Raw genomic sequence first — 20,915 nt, forward strand, 5'->3', positions numbered from 1 at the left:
GGGTATTTTCGTACTCAGGGGAAATTACCCTACACGCTTTGCGTTTATTTTCTTTTTTAACCCCTTGTGGAAATGGAAAAAAATCAAGGCTAGACCAACATTTAGTGTAATTTGTTTTAAATTTTTACTCTAAATCATTAATCTTGTCTTGATTTTTTCATTTTCACAAGGGGCTAAAAAATTAAAAAAATTAAAAAAATTGTAGAGCAATTTCCCCTGAGTATGGAAATACCCCACATGTTGACATAAAGCGCAATGCGGGTGCAGGGCAAGCCTCCAAAGGGAAGGAGCGCCATTTGGTTTTTTGAGGCTGGATTTGGCTGGAATGGATTTCGAGGGGCCATGTTGCATTTAAAAGGCCCCTGTGTTGCCAAGACAGTTGAAACCCCCCACAAGTGACCCCATTATGGAAACTACACCCCTCAAGGAATGTAACCAGGGGTGTAGTGAGCATATGGACCCCACTGGTGACGGGCACAAATGTGGAACAATTTGGCGTGAAAATGAAATATTACATTTTTTACACTATAATGTTGGTCTAGCCTTGAATTTATCATTTTCACAAGGGGTTAAAAGAGAAAAAAAAACACACAAAATGTTTAGAGCAATTTCCCCCGAGTCCGTAAATACCCCACATGTGGACATAAAGCGCCATGTGGGTGCAGGGCAAGCCTCTCAAGGGAAGGAGCGCCATTTGGATTTTGGAGGTTGGATTCGGCCAGAATGGATGATGAACGCCATGTCGCATTTACAGAGCCCTCGTGCTGCCAAGACAGTGGAAACCCCCCACAAGTGACCCCATTCTGGAAACTACACCCCTCAAGGAATCTAACAAGGGGTGCAGTGAGGATATGGACCCCTTGATGACGGGCACAAAATGAAATTTTTCACTTTCACGTCACATTGTTCCACATTTGTGCCCGTCACCAGTGTGGTCCATATGCTCACTGCAACCCTTGTTAGATTCCTTGAGGGGTGTAGTTTCCAGAATGGGGTTTCCAGTGTTTTGGCAGCACGAGGGCTCTGTAAACGCGACGTGGCCCTTGAAATCCATTCCAGTGAAATCCAGCTTCCAAAAGCCAATTGGCGCTCCTTCCCTTTGGAGGCTCGTCCTGCGCCCGCCTGGCACTTTATGTCCACATGTGGGGTATTTCTGTACTCGGGAGAAACTGCGCTACATGTTTTGTGTTTGTTTTTTTTTTCCTTTTATCCCTTTGTGAAAATGAAAAATTGAAGTCTAGAACAACGTTTTAGTGTAAAAAATACTTTTGTCTTTTCTAACGCCATATTGTTGGGAAAATCTGTGAAGCACCTGTGGGGTCCAGATCCTCACCGCACCCCTTGTTACATTCCTTGAGGGGTGTAGTTTTCTGAATGGTGTCCCTTAAGTGGTGTTTTTTAGGTTTTGGCACCCCAGAGCCTCTGCCAAGCTGAAGTGGTACAGTCAGAAATGACCAAATATAACGGAGCCATTGAAATACACTAGGCGCTCCCTTATATCTGAGGCTTGTGGTTGCGTCAAATAGCGCAATAGGGCCACATATGGGGTATTTCTATAAACTGCAGAAACGGGGCAATAAATATTGGGGTGCATTTCTCTGGTAATAAGTTTATAATTATGAAAAATATTGGATTACAATAAAATCTCTGCACAGAAAATTAAAATTTTTTAAATTTCTTACACACTTAGCGTTTATTTCTGTGACTCCCCTAAAGGGTTAAAAAACTTTCTGGATGTGCTTTTGCAGAGTTTGGGGGGGCAGTTTCTAAAATGGGGTGCTTTGTGGGGCTTTCTAACATACAGTCCCCTCAAATACACTTTAATTAAACCTGAACAGGTCCCTAAAAATATCTGATTTTGAAATTTTACTGAAAATTTAGAAATTTGCTGCTAATGTTTTACGCTTTCTATTGTCTAAAAAAAAGAAATATAGTTTAATAAATGCCGCCAACATAAAGTAGACATGTTGCTAATGCTATTTAATATATAATTTATGTGGCATAACCATTTTCTGTATAAGCAGAAAAGGTTTAACCCATAGCTGCACCAGGACGTTATTGAACGTCCTCGTGCCGCTATGGGAGTTCAGAGGGGGGTCGCGCGGCGACCCCCCCTCTGAACTGCCGCGATCCCGGGTGCCGCATGTAGCCCGGGCTCGCGGCTATTAGCGGGCACGGTCCGATCGCCGTGCCCGCTAATTAAGTACTTAGAAGCAGCTGTCAAAGTTGACAGCTGCTTCTAAATACTTGCTGTTATACATCCCTGGTGGTCTAGTGGGGGGATCGCCCCCCTGCGGCGCGATTGCGGGGGGGCGATCCCCGCATCCATACCGGGCCGGGGTCTGCTCCATAATGGCGCTGATCCCGGCTCGGCATTCTATTGCTTTTGGCTGCAGCAGCCAAAAGTAATAGAACACCGATCTCATGGATTCATGCAGTATAACTATACTGCATGGATCTCTATGAGAGATCAGAGTGCATATACTAGAAGTCCCCCAGGGGGGCTTCTAGTATATGTGTAAAGTAAAAGAAAAATGTATTTTTAATAACACAAAATCCCCTCCCCTAATAAAAGTCTGAATCACCCCCCTTTCCCCATTTTATAAATAAAAATAAATAAATTAATAAACAAACATGTTTGCTATCGCCGCGTGCGTAATCGCCCGAACTATTAATTAATCACATTCCTGATCTCACACGGTAAACGGCGTCAGCGCAAAAAAATCCCAAAGTGCAAAATTGCGCATTTTTGGTCGCATCAAATCCAGAATAATTGTAATAAAAAGCGATCAAAAAGTCATATATGCGCAATCAAGGTACCGATAGAAAGATCACATCATGGCGCAAAAAATGACACCTCACACAGACCCATAGACCAAAGGATAAAGCGCTATAAGCCTGGGAATGGAGCGATTTTAAGGAACATATATTTTCTTTAAAAGGTTTTAATTTTTTACAAGCCATCAAATCAAATAAAAGTTATACATGTTACATATCGTTGTAATCGTAACAACTTAAGGAACATATATAACGAGTCAGTTTTACCCCAGGGCGAACATAGTAAAAACAACCCCCCCCCCCCCCCCAAATAAAAAAAAAAAACATTTTTTTTTTCAATTTCACCACACATATAATTTTTTTCTGGTTTCCCGGCACATTTTAGGCAAAAATTACATCTGCCATAGCAAAGTACAATTAGTTGCGCAAAAAATAAGGGCTCATTTGGGTCTCTAGGTGGAAAAATGCAGGCGCTATGGCCTTATATACACGAGGAGGGAAAAACGAAAATGCAAAAATGAAAACTGGCTGTGTCCCCTAAGGGTTAAAGTTGGAAAAATGCATTTTTTTTTACAATTTTTCATGTTTTGTTTCTTTTTCATAAAGATTCGTTATAAGTATCGACTCCAATTTACAAGAAATGTGAAGTACAATATGTCACGAGAAAATAATCTCAGAATCAGCCGGATAGGTAAAAGCATCACAAAGTTATTAATGAATAAAGTGACACTGGTCACGGGCCGTCCACATGTCTGTGTCTGTACCTGCAGTTATGTAAAATATAACTTTATCTGCTTTTAAGAAGACAAGAAGGGTGAGTGCCTCATCTTTATCGACTTATTGAAGTACTTTCCATATGGACTCTCACGGATGATTGAGCACCACCCACAGTCACGTAAGGTCTTTTTGGAGAAGTGTTCACATAGTCCGGTTCACCTGCGGTAGTGCCGAGATATTTTTTTGTGGTGGCTACAAAAACATGGTCACTTTCTTTCAGAGACAACACGACTCTTGTCTCCAGTTCAGGTGCAGTTTGCAATTAAACTCTATTCACTTCAATGGAACTGAGCAGCAAAATCCCGCCAAAGCTGGAGACAAGAGTGGGGCTGTCTCTGGAGGAAAGTGGCCATGTTTTTGTAGCGCTGGATAACCCCTTTAACTATCACCGCCAGTTGCGGGTCACCCAGCTTTCTCAGCATCTTGTAGTCACTACGATGGTGGCGATTCAGCTTTCCCAGCATTTAATACTCAGTATGAAGGAGGTCACCCAACTTTCCCAGCATCCTGTTATCAGTATGATGTGGTCACCCAGCTTTCCAGCATTTTATACATCAGTATCATGGAGGTAACCGCCCTTTCCCAGCATCTTGTAGTCCGTATGATATAATGCCCAGCATCTCAAGTATAAGGCTCCGTTCACACGGAGTAAAACTGGCGGAATTCTGCAGCGGAGAATCCTGCCAGCCTCCATGTCATACTGGGAGTCTATGGGAGGCTTGAGCGCCTCCTCTCTCCACGCTGAAGAATGGACATGTCAATTATTCAGCGTGGAGACAGGAGGTGCGTGAGCCTCCCATAGACTTCCAGTATGACGCGGAGGCTGGCGGGTTTCCGCAAGTTTTACTCTGTGTGAACGGAGCCGAAGGTCCTAACTGTAAGGCCCAATGAGGGCAATATAGGGAAAATTCTGGAAAAAAATTATCAACACAGATGACATGCAGCACATTGGCAAAACATACCCACCCCCCTCCTTGCCAAAGCCCAAGTGTCCCTGGGGAAAAAAATATTAAATGTTGGCAAGTGTGCACTGCGCCCTCAGATACCATGACGTCCTCTCCTCACCAACACCTGACAGCACATATCGCTATGGTCACAGGCCTCGCAGCCTCACACGGTGCCGCCTCATAGACAGAACCCGGGGCACTAACAAAGCCATCGCCTCATTGCCGCTGTATTTCAATCTCCCGCCCGCCTCTCTCAGGAGCCGTCACGTGCTGCAGTCATCCCCGTCATGTGACCATGACGTCATCACTGCCCGTCAGAGGAAAGGATTTACCCAACTTGCCGCTACCTTCAAAGTGCAGCAGTGGCGGTGAGCGGACCCCACGTGATCCGTGCAGCTGTCTCACCGGCACTAGAGGTGAGTGCCCGCAGGGTGGGGGTCTGTGCCTGGCATCTCCGGGGGCACGGGTAGCGTCTATACTTTTTTATTTATGGAGGCTTTAGTGGTAAATTAGTGGCTGTCATTTATCTAGTACAATAACAGCAAATTTAAATCAGATCTTAAAGGAACAGACTTATGTGGCCACCTGTAACTGGCATGCACTGTACTAGGAGCGAATGTGACTGGCACACCTTGTACTGTGGGATCTTTGGCTGAACACGCACTATATCATGCCTGCTGTGCTATGGGCCCCTGCTGCTGGGCGGGCGCTGTACTGAGGCAGAGTGGACGGTGTACTGTGGGGGCACCTGAGGCAGAGTGGACGGTGTACTGTGGGGGCACCTGAGGCAGAGTGGACGGTGTACTGTGGGGGCACCTGAGGCAGAGTGGACGGTGTACTGTGGGGGCACCTGAGGCAGAGTGGACGGTGTACTGTGGGGGCACCTGAGGCAGAGTGGACGGTGTACTGTGGGGGGCACCTGAGGCAGAGTGGACGGTGTACTGTGGGGGCACCTGAGGCAGAGTGGACAGTGTACTGTGGGGGCACCTGAGGCAGAGTGGACAGTGTACTGTGGGGGCACCTGAGGCAGAGTGGACAGTGTACTGTGGGGGCACCTGAGGCAGAGTGGACAGTGTACTGTGGGGGCACCTGAGGCAGAGTGGACAGTGTACTGTGGGGGCACCTGAGGCAGAGTGGACAGTGTACTGTGGGGGCACCTGAGGCAGAGTGGACAGTGTACTGTGGGGGCACCTGAGGCAGAGTGGACAGTGTACTGTGGGGGCACCTGAGGCAGAGTGGACAGTGTACTGTGGGGGCACCTGAGGCAGAGTGGACAGTGTACTGTGGGGGCACCTGAGGCAGAGTGGACAGTGTACTGTGGGGGCACCTGAGGCAGAGTGGACAGTGTACTGTGGGGGCACCTGAGGCAGAGTGGACAGTGTACTGTGGGGGCACCTGAGGCAGAGTGGACAGTGTACTGTGGGGGCACCTGAGGCAGAGTGGACAGTGTACTGTGGGCGGCGGGGCGGGTGCTGTACTGTGGGCACCTGAGGCAGAGTGGACAGTGTAGTGTGTGTGGCTCGAAGGGCACTGTACTGTGAGCACCTAAGGCAGACTGGGAAAAAATCTCGCTAAAGTCCTAATATAGACCACGTTCTATTTAGAACAATTTTAAAGCCCGGTCTTTTTTTTTTCAAAATGCTGCTCGGTTCCTGTTCATCGGCCCGGCTCTATGCATTATAGTTGGGCCAAGCCCATTCATTCTAATGGAGGAGCATCATAGAGGGGAGGGGATAGCCTTACGCTATGGGCACCAGGTCCGCCTCCAGTGCATAGAGCCCTGCCCGGTGCACAGAAAAGGAATGGAGAAAGGACTGCGCCACCAGGTGCTTTTTTTTTTCCCTGCACTTACTACTACATCAAGGCTTCGTCTTCCTGGATAAAATGGTAATGACCCGACTCCCAGAGCTGTGCGGGCCGTGGCTGTTGGAGAAGATGATGGCAGAGGGATGCTCAGTGTCCCTCCAGTGCCTTGTGTCCCTCAGTGTCCCCCTGCCATCATCCTCTCCAGCAGCCACAGCCTGCACAGCTCTGGGAGTCGGGTCGTGACATCACCATGTTATCCAGGAAGTGAAGCCTTGATGCAGTAGTAAGTGCAGGGAAAAAAGCATTTTATAAGCATTTCCCGTAATAAGTGTATATTGGAGAGTTGTATAACTTTTGGGGGGCAGTACAATACTTTTATGAAGATTTTCAGACTCCTTCTCCTCCTTTGGCAGGCTCTTTTCTAACACATGGAGATGCTGCTGGGAGCAGAGCATATCTAAGTTTTGTAGCCCTTTGTTTTGCAGTATTTGAATGTGATTTTATAAAGTAAAGCCTGCTTATGTTCATTGGTATGCTTTTATCACTTTAGATATATGTATTTGTCATTCTATAAATTTTTATTTTTCATTTACATTTTCAGTAGACACTAGATGAACACAAGAAAATGGATGCCCTCACAGAAGCCCTTGCAGGAAGCTTTGCAGTTTCATCTAACCTGAATAGTACGTCCGCTCCTCATCCAAGATTAGCTCAATACAAAGGCAAATACAGCTCTTTAGAGCAAAGTGAGCGCAGAAGGAAATTGCTGGAACTACAAAAATTGTGAGTAGTGGACTATTGATGATGGTTACCATTAAGGTGATAATACTTTTCATTATTTGAGTTCCCCAGTCGACCTCTAGTTAGTTTTCATGTTACAAGATGGTAATTATTGTACTGAGTATACAGAACTCGAGAAAGTAGCCTTTGGCCGTCGCCTGGATAGATTTTATTTTACTGAAGGCATGCAGTGTGTATGATTGAGAACTGTGCATACTTATAATATATCCTTCATTCTCTTTTAGATGCACATTTTCTTATTGATATTACATTGATCAACATAGCATGAAAAAAATAACTATTTTATACTATGTAAAATGTAAATTGTAACTTTTCAGAGATAAACACTGACATCAAAATATTAAGAGCTCAATGGAACTGGCAATATATGGCTTTACACGTTTTGCAACATTGTAGTTTAAACAAGAGGCATTTCAGATGACAGAAAGCTATTTAGCTTTGCAATTTACTTCTATTAAATAATAGTCTTCCAGTACTTATAAGCTGCTGAATGTCCTACAGGAAGTGGTGTATTTTTTCCAGTCTGGAGAACAGGAGAGGTTTTCTATGAGGATTTGCCACTGCTATGGACAGTTTTACAGACAGAGATCTCAGCAGAGAGCACTGTGTTGGACTGGAAAGAATACACCGCTTCCTGCAGGACATATAGCAGCTGATAAGTATTGGAAGACTTGAGATTTTTTTAATAGAAGTAAATTACAAATTTCTAGCACCAGTTGATTTGGAAAAAAATGTTTTTGCTGAACTATCCCTTTAAAAGGCCTACCATCCTTCATCAGATGATTACAAAGTTTGAGCTCTGTGTTTGTTGGCTGCTAAAAACCTATTTAATGTAACTTTGCATTGGCAGAAAACGATTGGACTATGTAAACCATGCTCGCCGGCTTGCAGCTGGGGATTGGACAGACCAAGAGGAAAAGGATGATGATGATGACAAAAAAACAGAAGATGTTGATGAAGCCACAGAGGACATGGATGTGGAGCCTTGCAAAAAGTTGCCCAGACATTATGCTAACCAGGTGTGTGTAATAAATATATATATATATATATATAATATGTCTTTTAAACGTGTCCATTATAGTAGTGCTCACCACGCTAGGGTTGAACAGTTTCGGAATGGTTGGGCAAACACTAGTTATTATATTTTCTGTGCACACCGGCTGCATTCACTATACTGCGTTGCAGTCTCGTTACAGTTGTGGGCACAATGAGGGGTTACAGCAAGCCCCATGGACATTTCCACACCCTATTGGACACATTTGTAGGCATGCTCTTTGAACTTTTTCTACAGCAGACGCGATGTCGAGTTTAAGGAGCTGACACACAAGCCGAGGCTTGGGGAATACAGAAAGTGTGCTTCCCCAGGAGCAGACATACCTATGCACTGGAGGTGCTGTATAAAACAGGAGCCAAGCCGTGGATTGAAAAAAAAAAAAAAAAAAAAAAAAAAAAAGGACCAGACAGGCACGTTCAGTGCTGCGGCACTGATAAGGTCATATGGACAACTTAATATATGTATTCATGTGGTACATTCACTTAAAATTGCCATCACTTTACTGTTGTTGTTATTATGATGAATGCTTATAACCTCCATGTATTTTTAATCTGTTTCTCTGTTCAGCTCATGCTTTCTGAGTGGCTTATAGAAATTCCTCCAGACCTGGCAGATCTTTGGCTCCTTGTGGTGTGCCCCACTGGAAAACGGTCTCTGGTTGTTGCTTCCCGGGTGAGATATATTTTGTTGTTTGTCATTTTCATTGCTTTGCCTTTAATTAAAGGGGTATTCCAGCCTGTTTCAGGACTGCTGCAGCCATGGCCCAGTGAATCAGGGTGAGCAAGGATAAGGGCCAGTTCACACGGAGTAAAAGAGGTGGAATTCCGCGACAACACTCTCTGCCAGAGTTCCGCCTCTTCTCCTCCGTGTGAACTGGCCCTAACCGTCAATCTATTTATTTTACTTCTCATGTTATTGAAAATGTTTAATGTAACAATACTTAGGTATGTACAGTATTAACCCTATAGATAATGGTATGGGCAGAGATAATAGTATACTGCACAAATAACAATGAGTAAAGGAGATGTCAAGCCGCAACCAACAGAGGTGGCCAGGGGCTGGCTGGCAAATTTTAGCCCGGGGGGCAAGCACACAGCACTGGCCCATAAGTAGCAGGCTGGCGGCCCATCCTTTAAGGACCACTCTGGCCCTTACCTATAACATCTTCGTCATTTGTGACCAAATATCCTACTGTGCCCTGTGAAGGGATCAGAAGTCACTTTCCTGTATAAGTCTATGGGGCGGCTCAGCGATGACACGGAACGTACCCATAGACAGATGCTAGGAATGCTGGGTGACCTCTATCGTACTGAGTATATGATGCTGGAAAGCTGGTTGACCTTCATCAAACTGAGTATAAGATTCTGGAAAGCTGGGTGACCTCCATCCTACTGACTATAAGATGCTGGGAAAGCTGGGTGACCTCCATCATACTGAGTATAAGATGGTGGAAAAGCTGGGTGACCTCCATTATACTGACTACAAATACAAGATGCTGGGAAAGCTGGGGTTTCTGTATTTTTTTTTTACAATAGTTTATATCACTTCTGTGGTCCTGTGGGTATAGGCATTCCTCTTTTTAGAACACCCCCCTCGTGTGTGCACCCCCCATTAGTAAAAATAATAATAAACAAAACAACAAACACACATACTTATATGTATCCTCTATGTACTCCTGTATATGTCTCCTCCTGTATATATGTCCCCTCTATGTACTGCTGTGTATGTCTACTCCTGTATATATGTATCCTCTATGTACTGCTGTGTATGTCTACTCCTGTATATATGTATCCTCTATGTACTCCTGTATATGTCTCCTCCTGTATATATGTCCCCTCTATGTACTGCTGTGTATGTCTACTCCTGTATATATGTATCCTCTATGTACTGCTGTGTATGTCTACTCCTGTATATATGTATCCTCTATGTACTGCTGTGTATGTTTCCTCCTGTATATATGTATCCTCTGTATGTACTGCTGTATATATTTATCCTCTATGAACTGCTGTGTAGGTCTCCTCCTGTGTGTGCGTGTATATATATATTCACGAGGGAATATGCAATGCAGGAAAATTTGGATCAGTGTAAATAAACATACATACATATATATATATATATATATATATATATATATATATATACACACACAGGAGGAGACCTACACAGCAGTACATAGAGGATGCATATATACAGGAGTAAATAGAGGAGACATATATACAGCAGTACATCGAGGAGACATATATACAGGAGTAAATAGAGGAGACATATATACAGCAGTACATAGAGGATGCATATATACAGGAGTACATAGAGATTATATGATGTATCCTCTATGTACTCCTGTATATATGTATCATCTATATACTTCTGTATATATGTCTTCTCTATGTACTCCTGTATATATGCATACCCCCCAACTTTTGCTGGGGGGAAAGAGGGACATAGCCACGCCCATAACTGCGCTGTATGACCCCATAGCCACATCATCTATTACCATTATATAAGTAACAAATATTATCACCACTCCTTCACCACATAGTTACTTATACCACCATACCACTGGTGCCTCCATCTAGATAGGGTGTAGTAGTGGAGGTATAGTGAATAAGGGGTGTAGTAGTACAGGTAAAGATTAGGGGTGAGGTAGTACAGGTATAGATATGGAGGGTATTAGTAATACAGATAAGGGGAATTAGTAGTAGTAGTACAGGTAAAGATGAGGGGTATGGTAGTACAAGTATAAATGAGGGGTGTATTAGTAGTACAGATGAGGGGGATTAGTAGTACAGGTACAGATGTGGGCTGTAGTAGTACAGGTAAAGATGAGGGGTGTAGTAGTAATACGGGTATAGCTGAGGGGTCACTGGGGGAAACTGGGGCAGCTGGGGGTGACTGGGAGAGCTGGGGGTGTACGGGGCAAACTGGGGGAGCTGGGGGTGTATGGGGCAAACTGGGGGAGCTGGGGGTGACTGGGAGAGCTGGGGGTGTATGGGTCAAACTGGGGTTGACTGAAGGGGGACTGGGGATGGTTGGAGTTGACTGAAAGGGGACTGGAGCACACTGGGGATGACGGAGGGGAAATGGGAAAGACTGGGGATGACTGAGGGGGACTGGGGCAGACTGGGGGTGATTGAGGGGCACTGAGGCAGACTGGGGGTGACTCTAGGGGGACTGGGGCAGCTGGGGGTGATTGGGGCAGGAGTGCACATAGCCCTCCTCCTCTTCCTCTCACCCTGGCACACAAGTTCCCCTCCCGGCCACACATGCAGGTCCCCGGTCTTTGAAGGAGGCCGCAGGGACTGTAGTGGTGATATCACCACTACAGTCCCTGCGGCCTGCTCCAGAGACCGGGGACCTGCATGTGTGGCCAGGAGGGGAGCAGGACGTGATATTTATAGCTTAGGCAGGTCAGTCGCAGCTCTGTTAGGCGGACTGCCCGACCGTCCTGCACCTCACCTCCGGCCCGACACTCCACGCACCGCCATAAGCCCGCCATGCACCTCACCTCCGCGCTGCCCGCTTGACCTGCACCTCTTGCCCGGCCGCCAACCCGACAATCCATGCTGCTCCGCCTACAATGATTTTTTGTGAAAATTTAATTTAAGATTTTCACAAAAAATCTAATCGATTCTAACCTTCTGGGCGAATTAATTTGTTTACTCACCCAGCCCTAATTCCTCTGTATGTCTCCTCTTGTATATATGTATCCTCCATGTACCCCTGTATATACAGTATGTCTCCTCCTGTATATATGTATCCTCTATATACTCCTCTGTATGTCTCCTCCTGTATATATGTATCCTCTATATACTCCTCTGTATGTCTCCTCCTGTATATATGTATCCTCCTGTGTAGGTCTCCTGTATATATGTATCCTCCTGTGTAGGTCTCCTGTATATATGTATCCTCCTGTGTAGGTCTCCTGTATATATGTATCCTCCTGTGTAGGTCTCCTGTATATATGTATCCTCCTGTGTAGGTCTCCTGTATATATGTATCCTCCTGTGTAGGTCTCCTGTATATATGTATCCTCCTGTATATATGTATCCTCCTGTGTAGGTCTCCTGTATATATGTATCCTCCTGTATATATGTATCCTCTATGTCAGGGATAGGGAACCTTGGCTCTTCAGCTGTTGCAAAACTAAAACTCCCATCATGCATGGACAGCCTATGGCTGCCCAGGTATGATGGGAGTAGTAGTTCTGCAACATCTGGAGAGCCTTGGTTCCCTCCCCCTGCCCTATGTCCTCCTGTGTAGGTACCTGGCTTCCTGCAGACACCATCTCCTCTGTCTTCAGGCTCTTCTAGCCCAGTTGCAGAAGAACCAGCTGGGAGGAGAGAGCGGCCTCTGGTGGCCGGAGGAAGATACTGCGGACAGCAGTTTGCTTTTTACCATAAGCCTCATAGGCTTATAGAAAGCATAATGGCCATAAAGGAGGCGGGGCTTACCGGCATGGGGGCGGGGCTTTAGCAGCCGCTTCCAGCACAGACCGGATCCACAGCACAGCCACAGGTAAATATGACAGAAGAGGGCCGGGGCTGTAAGCAGGGGAGGCACTGAGGACTCCAGCCAGCTGTCAGCAGCCATGCGGCCCTGACAGCTGGGGGAAGAGCGGCCCGGGGGGCATGTTCCCCCCTGCCCCCCGGCCCAGCCCGCCCCTGGAGGTGGCTCCTGAGAGCCATACTGGAAGGAGAATGGGGCAGTTTTAAAGGGATGGGAGAGAGGAAAAACTAGGGGAAAAAAACCTCCAGGCAGGTAGATCTCCCGCAAATCACCTAAGATGAAATTTAGAACTCAGTAGGGCTGGGTACTAAGAAACCAGTCGGTGTCATTATCTAATTGAGAGGTAGGGTGTTCCATACAGTAGATATCTTCCACCTTCCATGGGCTATCACAAGCAGATCTGGCTATATTGAGGCACTGATCATGTAACAAACCATATAGCATTGGTAAGACTTCAGGGGAATATCCGAGAGATGTAAGAGGGGGGAAAAAAAGCTGATGTAAAGGGTAAGGTATAAAGGATGTGGAAATCCTCTAGGCCTTCATCCAGAAGGGGCATAGTTTTGTATAGCCACTCCTACATAAAGGAGAAAACAAGGTGTAGACAAGTGGGCACATGGTACCAACGAGACAATAATGTAAAGTTTGCTTTGTGAGGTAGAGGTGGAGGTAGAATGAGACATACCAGAGACATGGGAGTCCAAGAATGAGACATCAAGGTCATGTTTCCAGGCAGATGTATAGGGAAGGTGAGATTGCACCAGTGAGGAACATGGCATAGTGCAAAAATAGTGTGAAAGCAGACAGAGGGTCTCTAAGGCTGTAGTGTTTTGTGGACGAGAAGACAGGAAGTGATGGAGTTGGATACTGCTACAAAGAATGCTTATTCTAATTGTCATAATTCTAGTGATATCTAGCACTGAACAAGATATAAAAAACATCAAGCATTTTAATTTACTAACTTATGGCTGCATCTCAAACAGATTAAAAAAATTAGCTAGGTTAGCTTCTTGCAGAGCAGTTTTCACGTTTTTTTTGACAAAAATGTTAGGCTGCACTTTCTAGCATTACCAAATTACCAAATAGCTGCTTTTAATCCAAGATCTGTCCTGGGGTCCGTTTGGCAGGTGATGCAGTTATTGTCCTAAAAAAACAACTTTTAAACTGGCAGCCCCATGCCCAACGGCCATTGCTTAGATTGTGTATGCATTAGGCTGGCACCACCTCTGTCCCTCCTCCCCACCCTCCTCATCATTAGGAATGCTCCAGGCAGATTGTCTCCTATACCTCACCTGTGTCAGCACGGCACATGGGCTGGATCGTTAAAGTGAATGTACCATCAGGCCCAGGTTGAAGCATTGGAGGCGGACCAACCCACCCCCAGTGGGAGGACCCCCCCCCCATGAAGCGGTTCCATTAGAATCAATGGAGCTGTAGCATAAAGGGCCGGGGGGTTCCTCCCACTGGGGGTGGGTCAGTCCACCTCCAGTGCTTCAACCTGGGCCTGATGGTACATTCACTTTAAGGCACCTGTGCAGTGTTTACTGCAAAGGAATAGGAAAAATGGTGAAGAGGGTGGGGAGGAGGGACGGGAGGGGTGGTGCAAAGTCAGGGCACAGATACTCCAAGCCACGGCCGTTTAAAAGTTGCACGGTTGCAAGTTTAAAAGTTGTTTTTTAGGACAATAACTGCATCACCTGCTGAACGTACCCTAGGATAGATCTTGGATTAAAAGTAGCTATAAGAAGGTACAAATGGTTAGGTGGGGCCAGATTGTGTGTGTGTGTAGAGTCGCTTTACGAACATGCTTACAGTTTTATTCAGCAAATAAAATCAACAATGTGTACATTTGCATGATAATCCTCAGAGAATTGCCAACCTGTTTGTGGTTCATTTCATGCACTGTTAGCCTACGAGTTGGGGTGCAAGAAATGTGTTGGCAATTATTATTCACATGCTGGTGGTTGTATTTGCTGAATAAACTGGAAGCATTTTCCAGCATGCTGCTGGGTCCATCTTTTGTTTTTTCATATTGCACAGCTCACTATGTTGGAGTGAGGATTTGAGGGAGCAGTAAGCTAGGAAAATTAGTGTTTGAATACATTTTTAAACCCATAAAATTCTATTTAGGCATCTGTACCTTTTGATATATGTGAACTTCTATTTTTTTTTCTATAGTAGCATATTCTTTTTCTATATAGCATGCCATCATATTAATTGATACGTTTTACCTTTATACATTCTAAATTAGGGTTCTACCGCAGCCTATGCGAAAAGTGGGTATTGCGTGAACAGGTTTCCAACTCTATTACCAGGAGGAAACCGGCATAATAGTGCCAGTGGTAAAGGTAAGTCCTGTTGTTTGAAATTGTTTTATACATGTCTTTAAGAAAACATTTTTTTTTTCTGGCCCTGCTGAATGTATTTTTAAAATACATTGCTTTAAGATTTTTATATCAATAGACAGGTGCCGCTTTTTTTTTCTTTTTTAACTGTGCCCCGGTTCACGCACACAGCAACTGACTATTCCCGAGCACGGGCCTGGCCTGAAGCACTGGAGGCAGGCCCGCCCACCCCTAGTGTGACGTTCCGCCCTCCCCTTTGTGATGCAGCTCCATTAGAGGGAACCTGTCACCCCCCGTGCCGGGGCAGAGCCCGGCCGACCCCCCCCCCCCCCCCCCCGCTAGAGACCCTTATACTTACCCTGAATGAATGAGTAAATGGAGCCGTCGTTCTCTGTGGGCATCGGACTCATCTCTGATGCGCGCGTGCCGGGCTTCCGATGGATTTTGTTTCTTAAAGAAGAATGATATACAATACAGATATTGTGGCGGATGGTGGTTTAATTCCTTTGTGTGTTATCTATTGTAGACTATACTATTCTGGACTGCATATATAATGAGGAGTCTCGAACATACTATGTGTTAGATGTGATGTGTTGGAGAGGACATCCGGTGTATGACTGCCAAGTAAGTGCATACAGACATCATTATGAGAATATGGTCAAAATTTGTAGCTTATACCTGGTAGAACTATTTTGTTATTTCCAACCATGAACTGTTATGATCGTTATTCTACTTCTTAATTAGCAGCCATAATCAAGTGCGAAAAAACTCTGATGATCCATTGTATCCCAAGATAGAACAAGAGCCTCAGTGCCACTAGAAAAGGCATACTGTATATTTTATTCATTCATGTAAAAAATTAGATATATCCCATATATTGATCTTATAAGGTAAATCCCAAAATTAAGGGAATACATGGATATCAGTAAATCACTGTAACCATACATATGCAAGTAAAGGCTGTTAGTAGTCTATAACCAAAGCCATATTCCTCTGTCCATCTATATTACACTCTCCATCTTGTCAGCCACAACAATATAGATGTGGGTATGCAAACAGAAGACAGAAAACCATGTACAGTACTAGGTATTACTAAGCCATAATGATGTAAATATTGTACCTGAGTCCACTATTCCAAACGCATATGTCATAGGCAAGACAAAGGCTTTATTGTATCTTATTGGCACAGAACAATGTTTGTCTATGTTGTGAAAAGGCGCCCGTTGTATAGACTGCCACTAATAAAGATCATGATCCTTTATTAGCGGCTATCTTTACCCAGAACATAGTCAATGGGTAACCATTTGTTTGGGCCAATGAAATAAATGAGGCCGATGCCAATCAGAGGCACAAAAGGTGATATAACCCCTGCCTTAGGCTAGAAGTGAAAAATTTATAGCCATGTAATAGAAAATTAAGCACAAAGATTCTCTCTATGAATTTATAAGGTAATGTGGGATTGTCCTCCTGAATTTGTTCCAAAGCAATATGAAGGGCAAGCAAGAAGTGGTCCTCCAAACAGGTTTTTGGAAGGGAAAGAAACCAGCAAGGAAAAGGTCTTTTGGGTCCTCCAACTAGAGAGGAGGCAGGTCACACGTAGTCTTTATAGGAAATATTACTCGCACAAGGATATTGCTTGTAAATACTTAGTGTGTTTATATTCAGAAAAGCAATGAACTTAAATGTGTGTATTTATTGTAGTGAGGAACAAAAGTTTAATCGACATGTGTTATGCCATGTATATGATAATATACATAGGTATGCATATAAAAAGTACAAGATACCATTACATCAGAATTTATGCTCCGAGAGAGTGAGAAAATTGATTGACTAATTTTAACCAATCCAATTCATCTTAATGCTAGAAATACACATCACATCATATTACTGTCTAGCAGCTAAAAACAAAAATTACATGTTTTTAAAATCCATTGACGGACATCTTTAGGGAAACCTTAGAATGTCTATGAGCTTTTGTACAGTCTTGTCAGGTAAATAAACCATGTTCTTCTTTAACAGACAGACTTTCGCTTTTACTGGCTTCAGTCAAAACTTCAGGAAGAAGACGGACTATGTAATATTTCCAAGATCAACCCTGTAAGTAGCGTGGCAGGGGATGGAATGGAATTTGAAAGAACAATGGTCCCCAGCCAGTAGCTAGGAGCCACATGTGTCTTGCAAAAGCAGCCCTGAATTTATGACAGGCAGCATCCTGTAACATTAGTGTCATTTACATTACCATGATGAGTCTGTCATCTATGCAAATTAAGTGATCGTTTCACACAAATGAGCTGAGCAAGAAGCTCATGGTGATGTGTCTGTTTTATTATATGGTAACAGCCACATTCTGTATTTTACTTGTGCCCATTTGCAGTAAGATGGCACCCAAAACAATTTTTTTGAAGTATAAATAAACTAAATTTACTTTTTAATGTTATAACTAGTGGGCCATCTCTTGTCCTAGGCAGTGTTTGGAACTTCATCAGCCACTGGTATATATGCCTATGCCTGTTTCAGGAAGCATCCCCATTTTTTCAAGTTTGATGCTATTAATTACCAAGTTTATTTTCCCTAATATTCTCAGGTACAATGCAGCTTTGACATCCTTTTTGCAGCTATGCCATACAATTCTATTTATTTATTTTTTTTCATAAAATAGGGCTCTTTACTATGTTTGCAGTTTGTGACTAATTTATATTATGATATTTTTGTTTTAATATAGTTCAAGTTTGTTGGCCTACAGAATTTCTCCTGCACTCTGGATTCCATTCAAAGTGTTCTTACACAAACCTATCCCTACAAGGTATAGTATGTTGTATATTTAGTTATATATTAAAATACTTAACCCCTTCCTGCATATGGATGTGCTGGCTTGTCCATTGATGAAACAGGCCTGTGCCATTTGCAGTAGCTGTAAATCATAGCCGTGCACCTGTCGCAATTACCAGGACTGAAATCGCATTTCAATCCTAGTTGTTAACCCTATAGTTGCTGTGGTCAGTGCAACTGCAGCATCTATAGGGAGCACAGAGGTAAAAATCTTCCTTCTGTTACCAATTGCTTTGCAGAGCCCTGATGGTGAACAATGGCAACCGGAGGCCTCACTGAGACCTCCAGTGTCATAACTACAGAAGCTGATCAGACTCTGATCTGCTATGCATAGTATTGGCATCCGACAGGCATAATACACTGCAGTGCAAATCGGCATTGCAGTGTTTTATATATCTGATCACACCATTTAGTCTCCTGGGACAGTAAAACAACATAAAAAAGTAAAAAATAAAGTAAAACAAACACATAATCCCCACATACCCCAATGCAAATAATACATTTAGAAAAAAAAATTATCATATGATTTAATCTGCACGGTGACTACAGAAAATTCAAAGTTAGAAAAATGCTAATTTTGCCATTTTTACATTAAAAGTGGGCATTTTTCACAAGAAAATGCATGTGGTTGGTGATCACTACTTTCGATCAAAGTATTATAGGAGTTATTGCTATATTGGCCAACAAAAAATTGTTAGAACTGTGAGCTTTAGGGATTCAAAAGACCTCTTTTTTTTCTAATGGAAAGAAAATTGTAAGTATATTTACCAAAATTTACCACTAACTTGAAGTACAATATGTCACAAAATCAGAATCCCTTTAATAAGTTAAAGCATCATGGAGCTATAATTGAAAAATGGTCTCTGGTCCTTAAAGTAATACTGTCACCCTCCCTTATTCTGTCTGTGGTTCTCCATATCATCCACAACCTTTGATGCTGCATATTCAATATAAACCTGTATAAAACATTTCATTGGTGGAAAGTGTCATTGCATCGGTGGACTGTGCCCCCCCCCCCCCCCCCAATGCCCGGTAACAATGGAGACTGCAGCACTCTCCTGATCTTCTATATTGATGATCTTCCTACAACTGACTAAAGTCCTGGAAAATCCCTTAGAAGAAAAAAAAAAATCATGTAAATATGTAGCAATGCACATTAACATGGGTAGGAAAATTAGCCTTGTATTTACATGAACCGGAAGTTGATAGTCTACAGCATTAAAAACGGAGTAGCTATTATTGTAGTGTAAGGTATTCTTTGTATAATAAAGATAAGAGATTGAGTTGTATCTTTTGATGCTTATGAAGCTATACAAGGCAAAAAGATGAATATATCTGTTTTTCTTTCCTTGTTTCCAGGTGGATGGCCTGTTATTTTACCACAAGCACACACACTATACTCCAGGTAGTACTCCTCTAGTTGGGTGGCTTCGTCCATACATGGCCCCTGAAATCCTGGGCTTTCCTGCCCCACCAGGACCCCTTACAGAGAAGCCAGCTTATGCACAAGAGCAAATGCGACAAATTCTAGAGCACAAAAAAGATGGGAAAGGAGCAGCAGAGGGTGGACGTTATGAATTAGAACACCTATCGACAATATCCCCATCTTAAGAAGTGCGTGAAAGACTGCTAGCAGCAACTTTCCAGGATTTACTCCACATACTTTGCTGCGGTTTGAACACCAACACTGGATCACTTTAGGGTTATTTTTCCTAATGCTAGTGTTAAGTAAAAAAAAAAAAAGTACATTAAATGAAGTCATCCATGGAGTGGATTGTTCTGGAATTCACAAACTTGATGCATATTGTAATGCTCATCTACATACATTTTTTACATGAAAACTTTGATATTACATTTTGAATTTTACCTGTCTGTAACTGAATTTTATAATGTCTAGTAATGATGCCTATACATGAATAGCATTGTCCTCTTCAATATCAGTAAACTGGCCTACAATATCGTGTAATCATGTTATATTTACCCTTTCATACAAGCTAATTATCAGGCAAATGATTGTTTTTAGGAACTCTCATTGGCAACAGTCAGCCCATGTAAAAATACCAATAATCACCCAATGAACAAACAAACACTTACTGGATATTTTGTGGGGGCCAATAAATGCATAGTTGTTGGCCGCACATCTTCATGTGTAAATAGGTGATGTGTGGACAACAATATCAACATAGGCTGGAAACACACACAACAGTTTCTGTGCCAAAACCAGTACTGAATGCAACAGAAAAAAGAAGTACAAGTCCTCCCTTTATATTTTCCATACCATCTGGTTTTGGCACAAAAAACTGCAGTGGCAGTTTTTTAAAAAAAAAAATGCTGTGTGTCTCTAGCTTAAATAAATATGAAAGAAGAAAAGAGTCCGTCGAGTTTAACCTACAGAAACCCTACTCTGCAGATCCAGAGGAAGGCAGAAACCATTATGAAGCAGATGCCAATTGCCCCATCACAGGGAGAAAAATTCCTTCTGGATCAGCGTCCCATCACATAAACTCTAATGCCCATAACTTGTATTATTATATTTTTTCAAGAAAAGCATCCAGGCCTCCCTTGAATTTATTTAATGAATCGGCCATTAGAACATTATGTGGCAGTGAGTTCCATAGTCTCACTGCTCGTACAGTAAAGAATCTGCGTCTGTGCTGATGGTGAAATCTTTCCTCTAGACCAGTGCTTCTCAATTCCAGTCCTCAAGCTTCACCAACAGGTCATGTTTTGAGGATTTCCTTAGTATTGCACAGGTGATATAATTATACTCAGTCCATCAGGTATTCTCAACACATGACCTGTTGGTGAGGACTGTAATTGAGAAGCACTGCTCTAGACGTAGAGAATGCCCCCTTGTCATGGTTACAGACCTAGGAGTAAAAAGATCACTACAAAGATCTCAGTTCTTTCCATTCATATATTTGTACATTGTGATCAGATCGCCTCTAAGACGTCTTTTTTTCTAAACTAAAAAGCCTCAAGCTTGATAATCTTGGTACTGTAACCCACCCATTCCCTTGAGGAACTTAATCGCCCTACAGTTCAGCTGTGTCCTTCTTATATACTGGTGCC

General features: G+C 43.3%; 1 protein-coding gene across 2 annotated transcripts; it reads left to right on the forward strand.

The window, feature by feature from the left end:
* The first annotated feature begins 4,801 nt into the window (after positions 1-4,801).
* On the forward strand, positions 4,802-19,801 carry SNUPN (snurportin 1). Of its 2 annotated transcripts, none has more exons than XM_069956426.1 (9): positions 4,802-4,918; positions 6,910-7,091; positions 7,960-8,128; positions 8,731-8,835; positions 14,921-15,017; positions 15,541-15,638; positions 17,034-17,111; positions 17,737-17,817; positions 19,203-19,801. In XM_069956426.1, exons 2-9 carry the CDS (start codon positions 6,934-6,936, stop codon positions 19,452-19,454), a joined length of 1,038 nt encoding a protein of 345 aa, XP_069812527.1. In that variant the 5' UTR covers positions 4,802-4,918; positions 6,910-6,933; the 3' UTR covers positions 19,455-19,801. The 2 variants fall into 2 exon arrangements, with proteins under 2 accessions (XP_069812527.1, XP_069812528.1); XM_069956427.1 differs by having other exon boundaries at positions 6,913-7,091.
* Positions 19,802-20,915: the final 1,114 nt, after the last annotated feature.

Source organism: Dendropsophus ebraccatus, chromosome 1 (genome assembly GCF_027789765.1).
Source record: "Dendropsophus ebraccatus isolate aDenEbr1 chromosome 1, aDenEbr1.pat, whole genome shotgun sequence".
NCBI lineage: Eukaryota > Metazoa > Chordata > Amphibia > Anura > Hylidae > Dendropsophus > Dendropsophus ebraccatus.

Excerpts from the sequence above, each read along its gene's own strand:
- SNUPN (XM_069956426.1), top strand. The coding sequence starts at position 6,934 with ATGGATGCCCTCACAGAAGCCCTTGCAGGAAGCTTTGCAGTTTCATCT. Across the intron at positions 15,639-17,033 it reads ATCCGGTGTATGACTGCCAA|ACAGACTTTCGCTTTTACTG; the intron begins GTAAGTGCATAC and ends CTTCTTTAACAG. Across the intron at positions 17,112-17,736 it reads ATATTTCCAAGATCAACCCT|TTCAAGTTTGTTGGCCTACA; the intron begins GTAAGTAGCGTG and ends GTTTTAATATAG.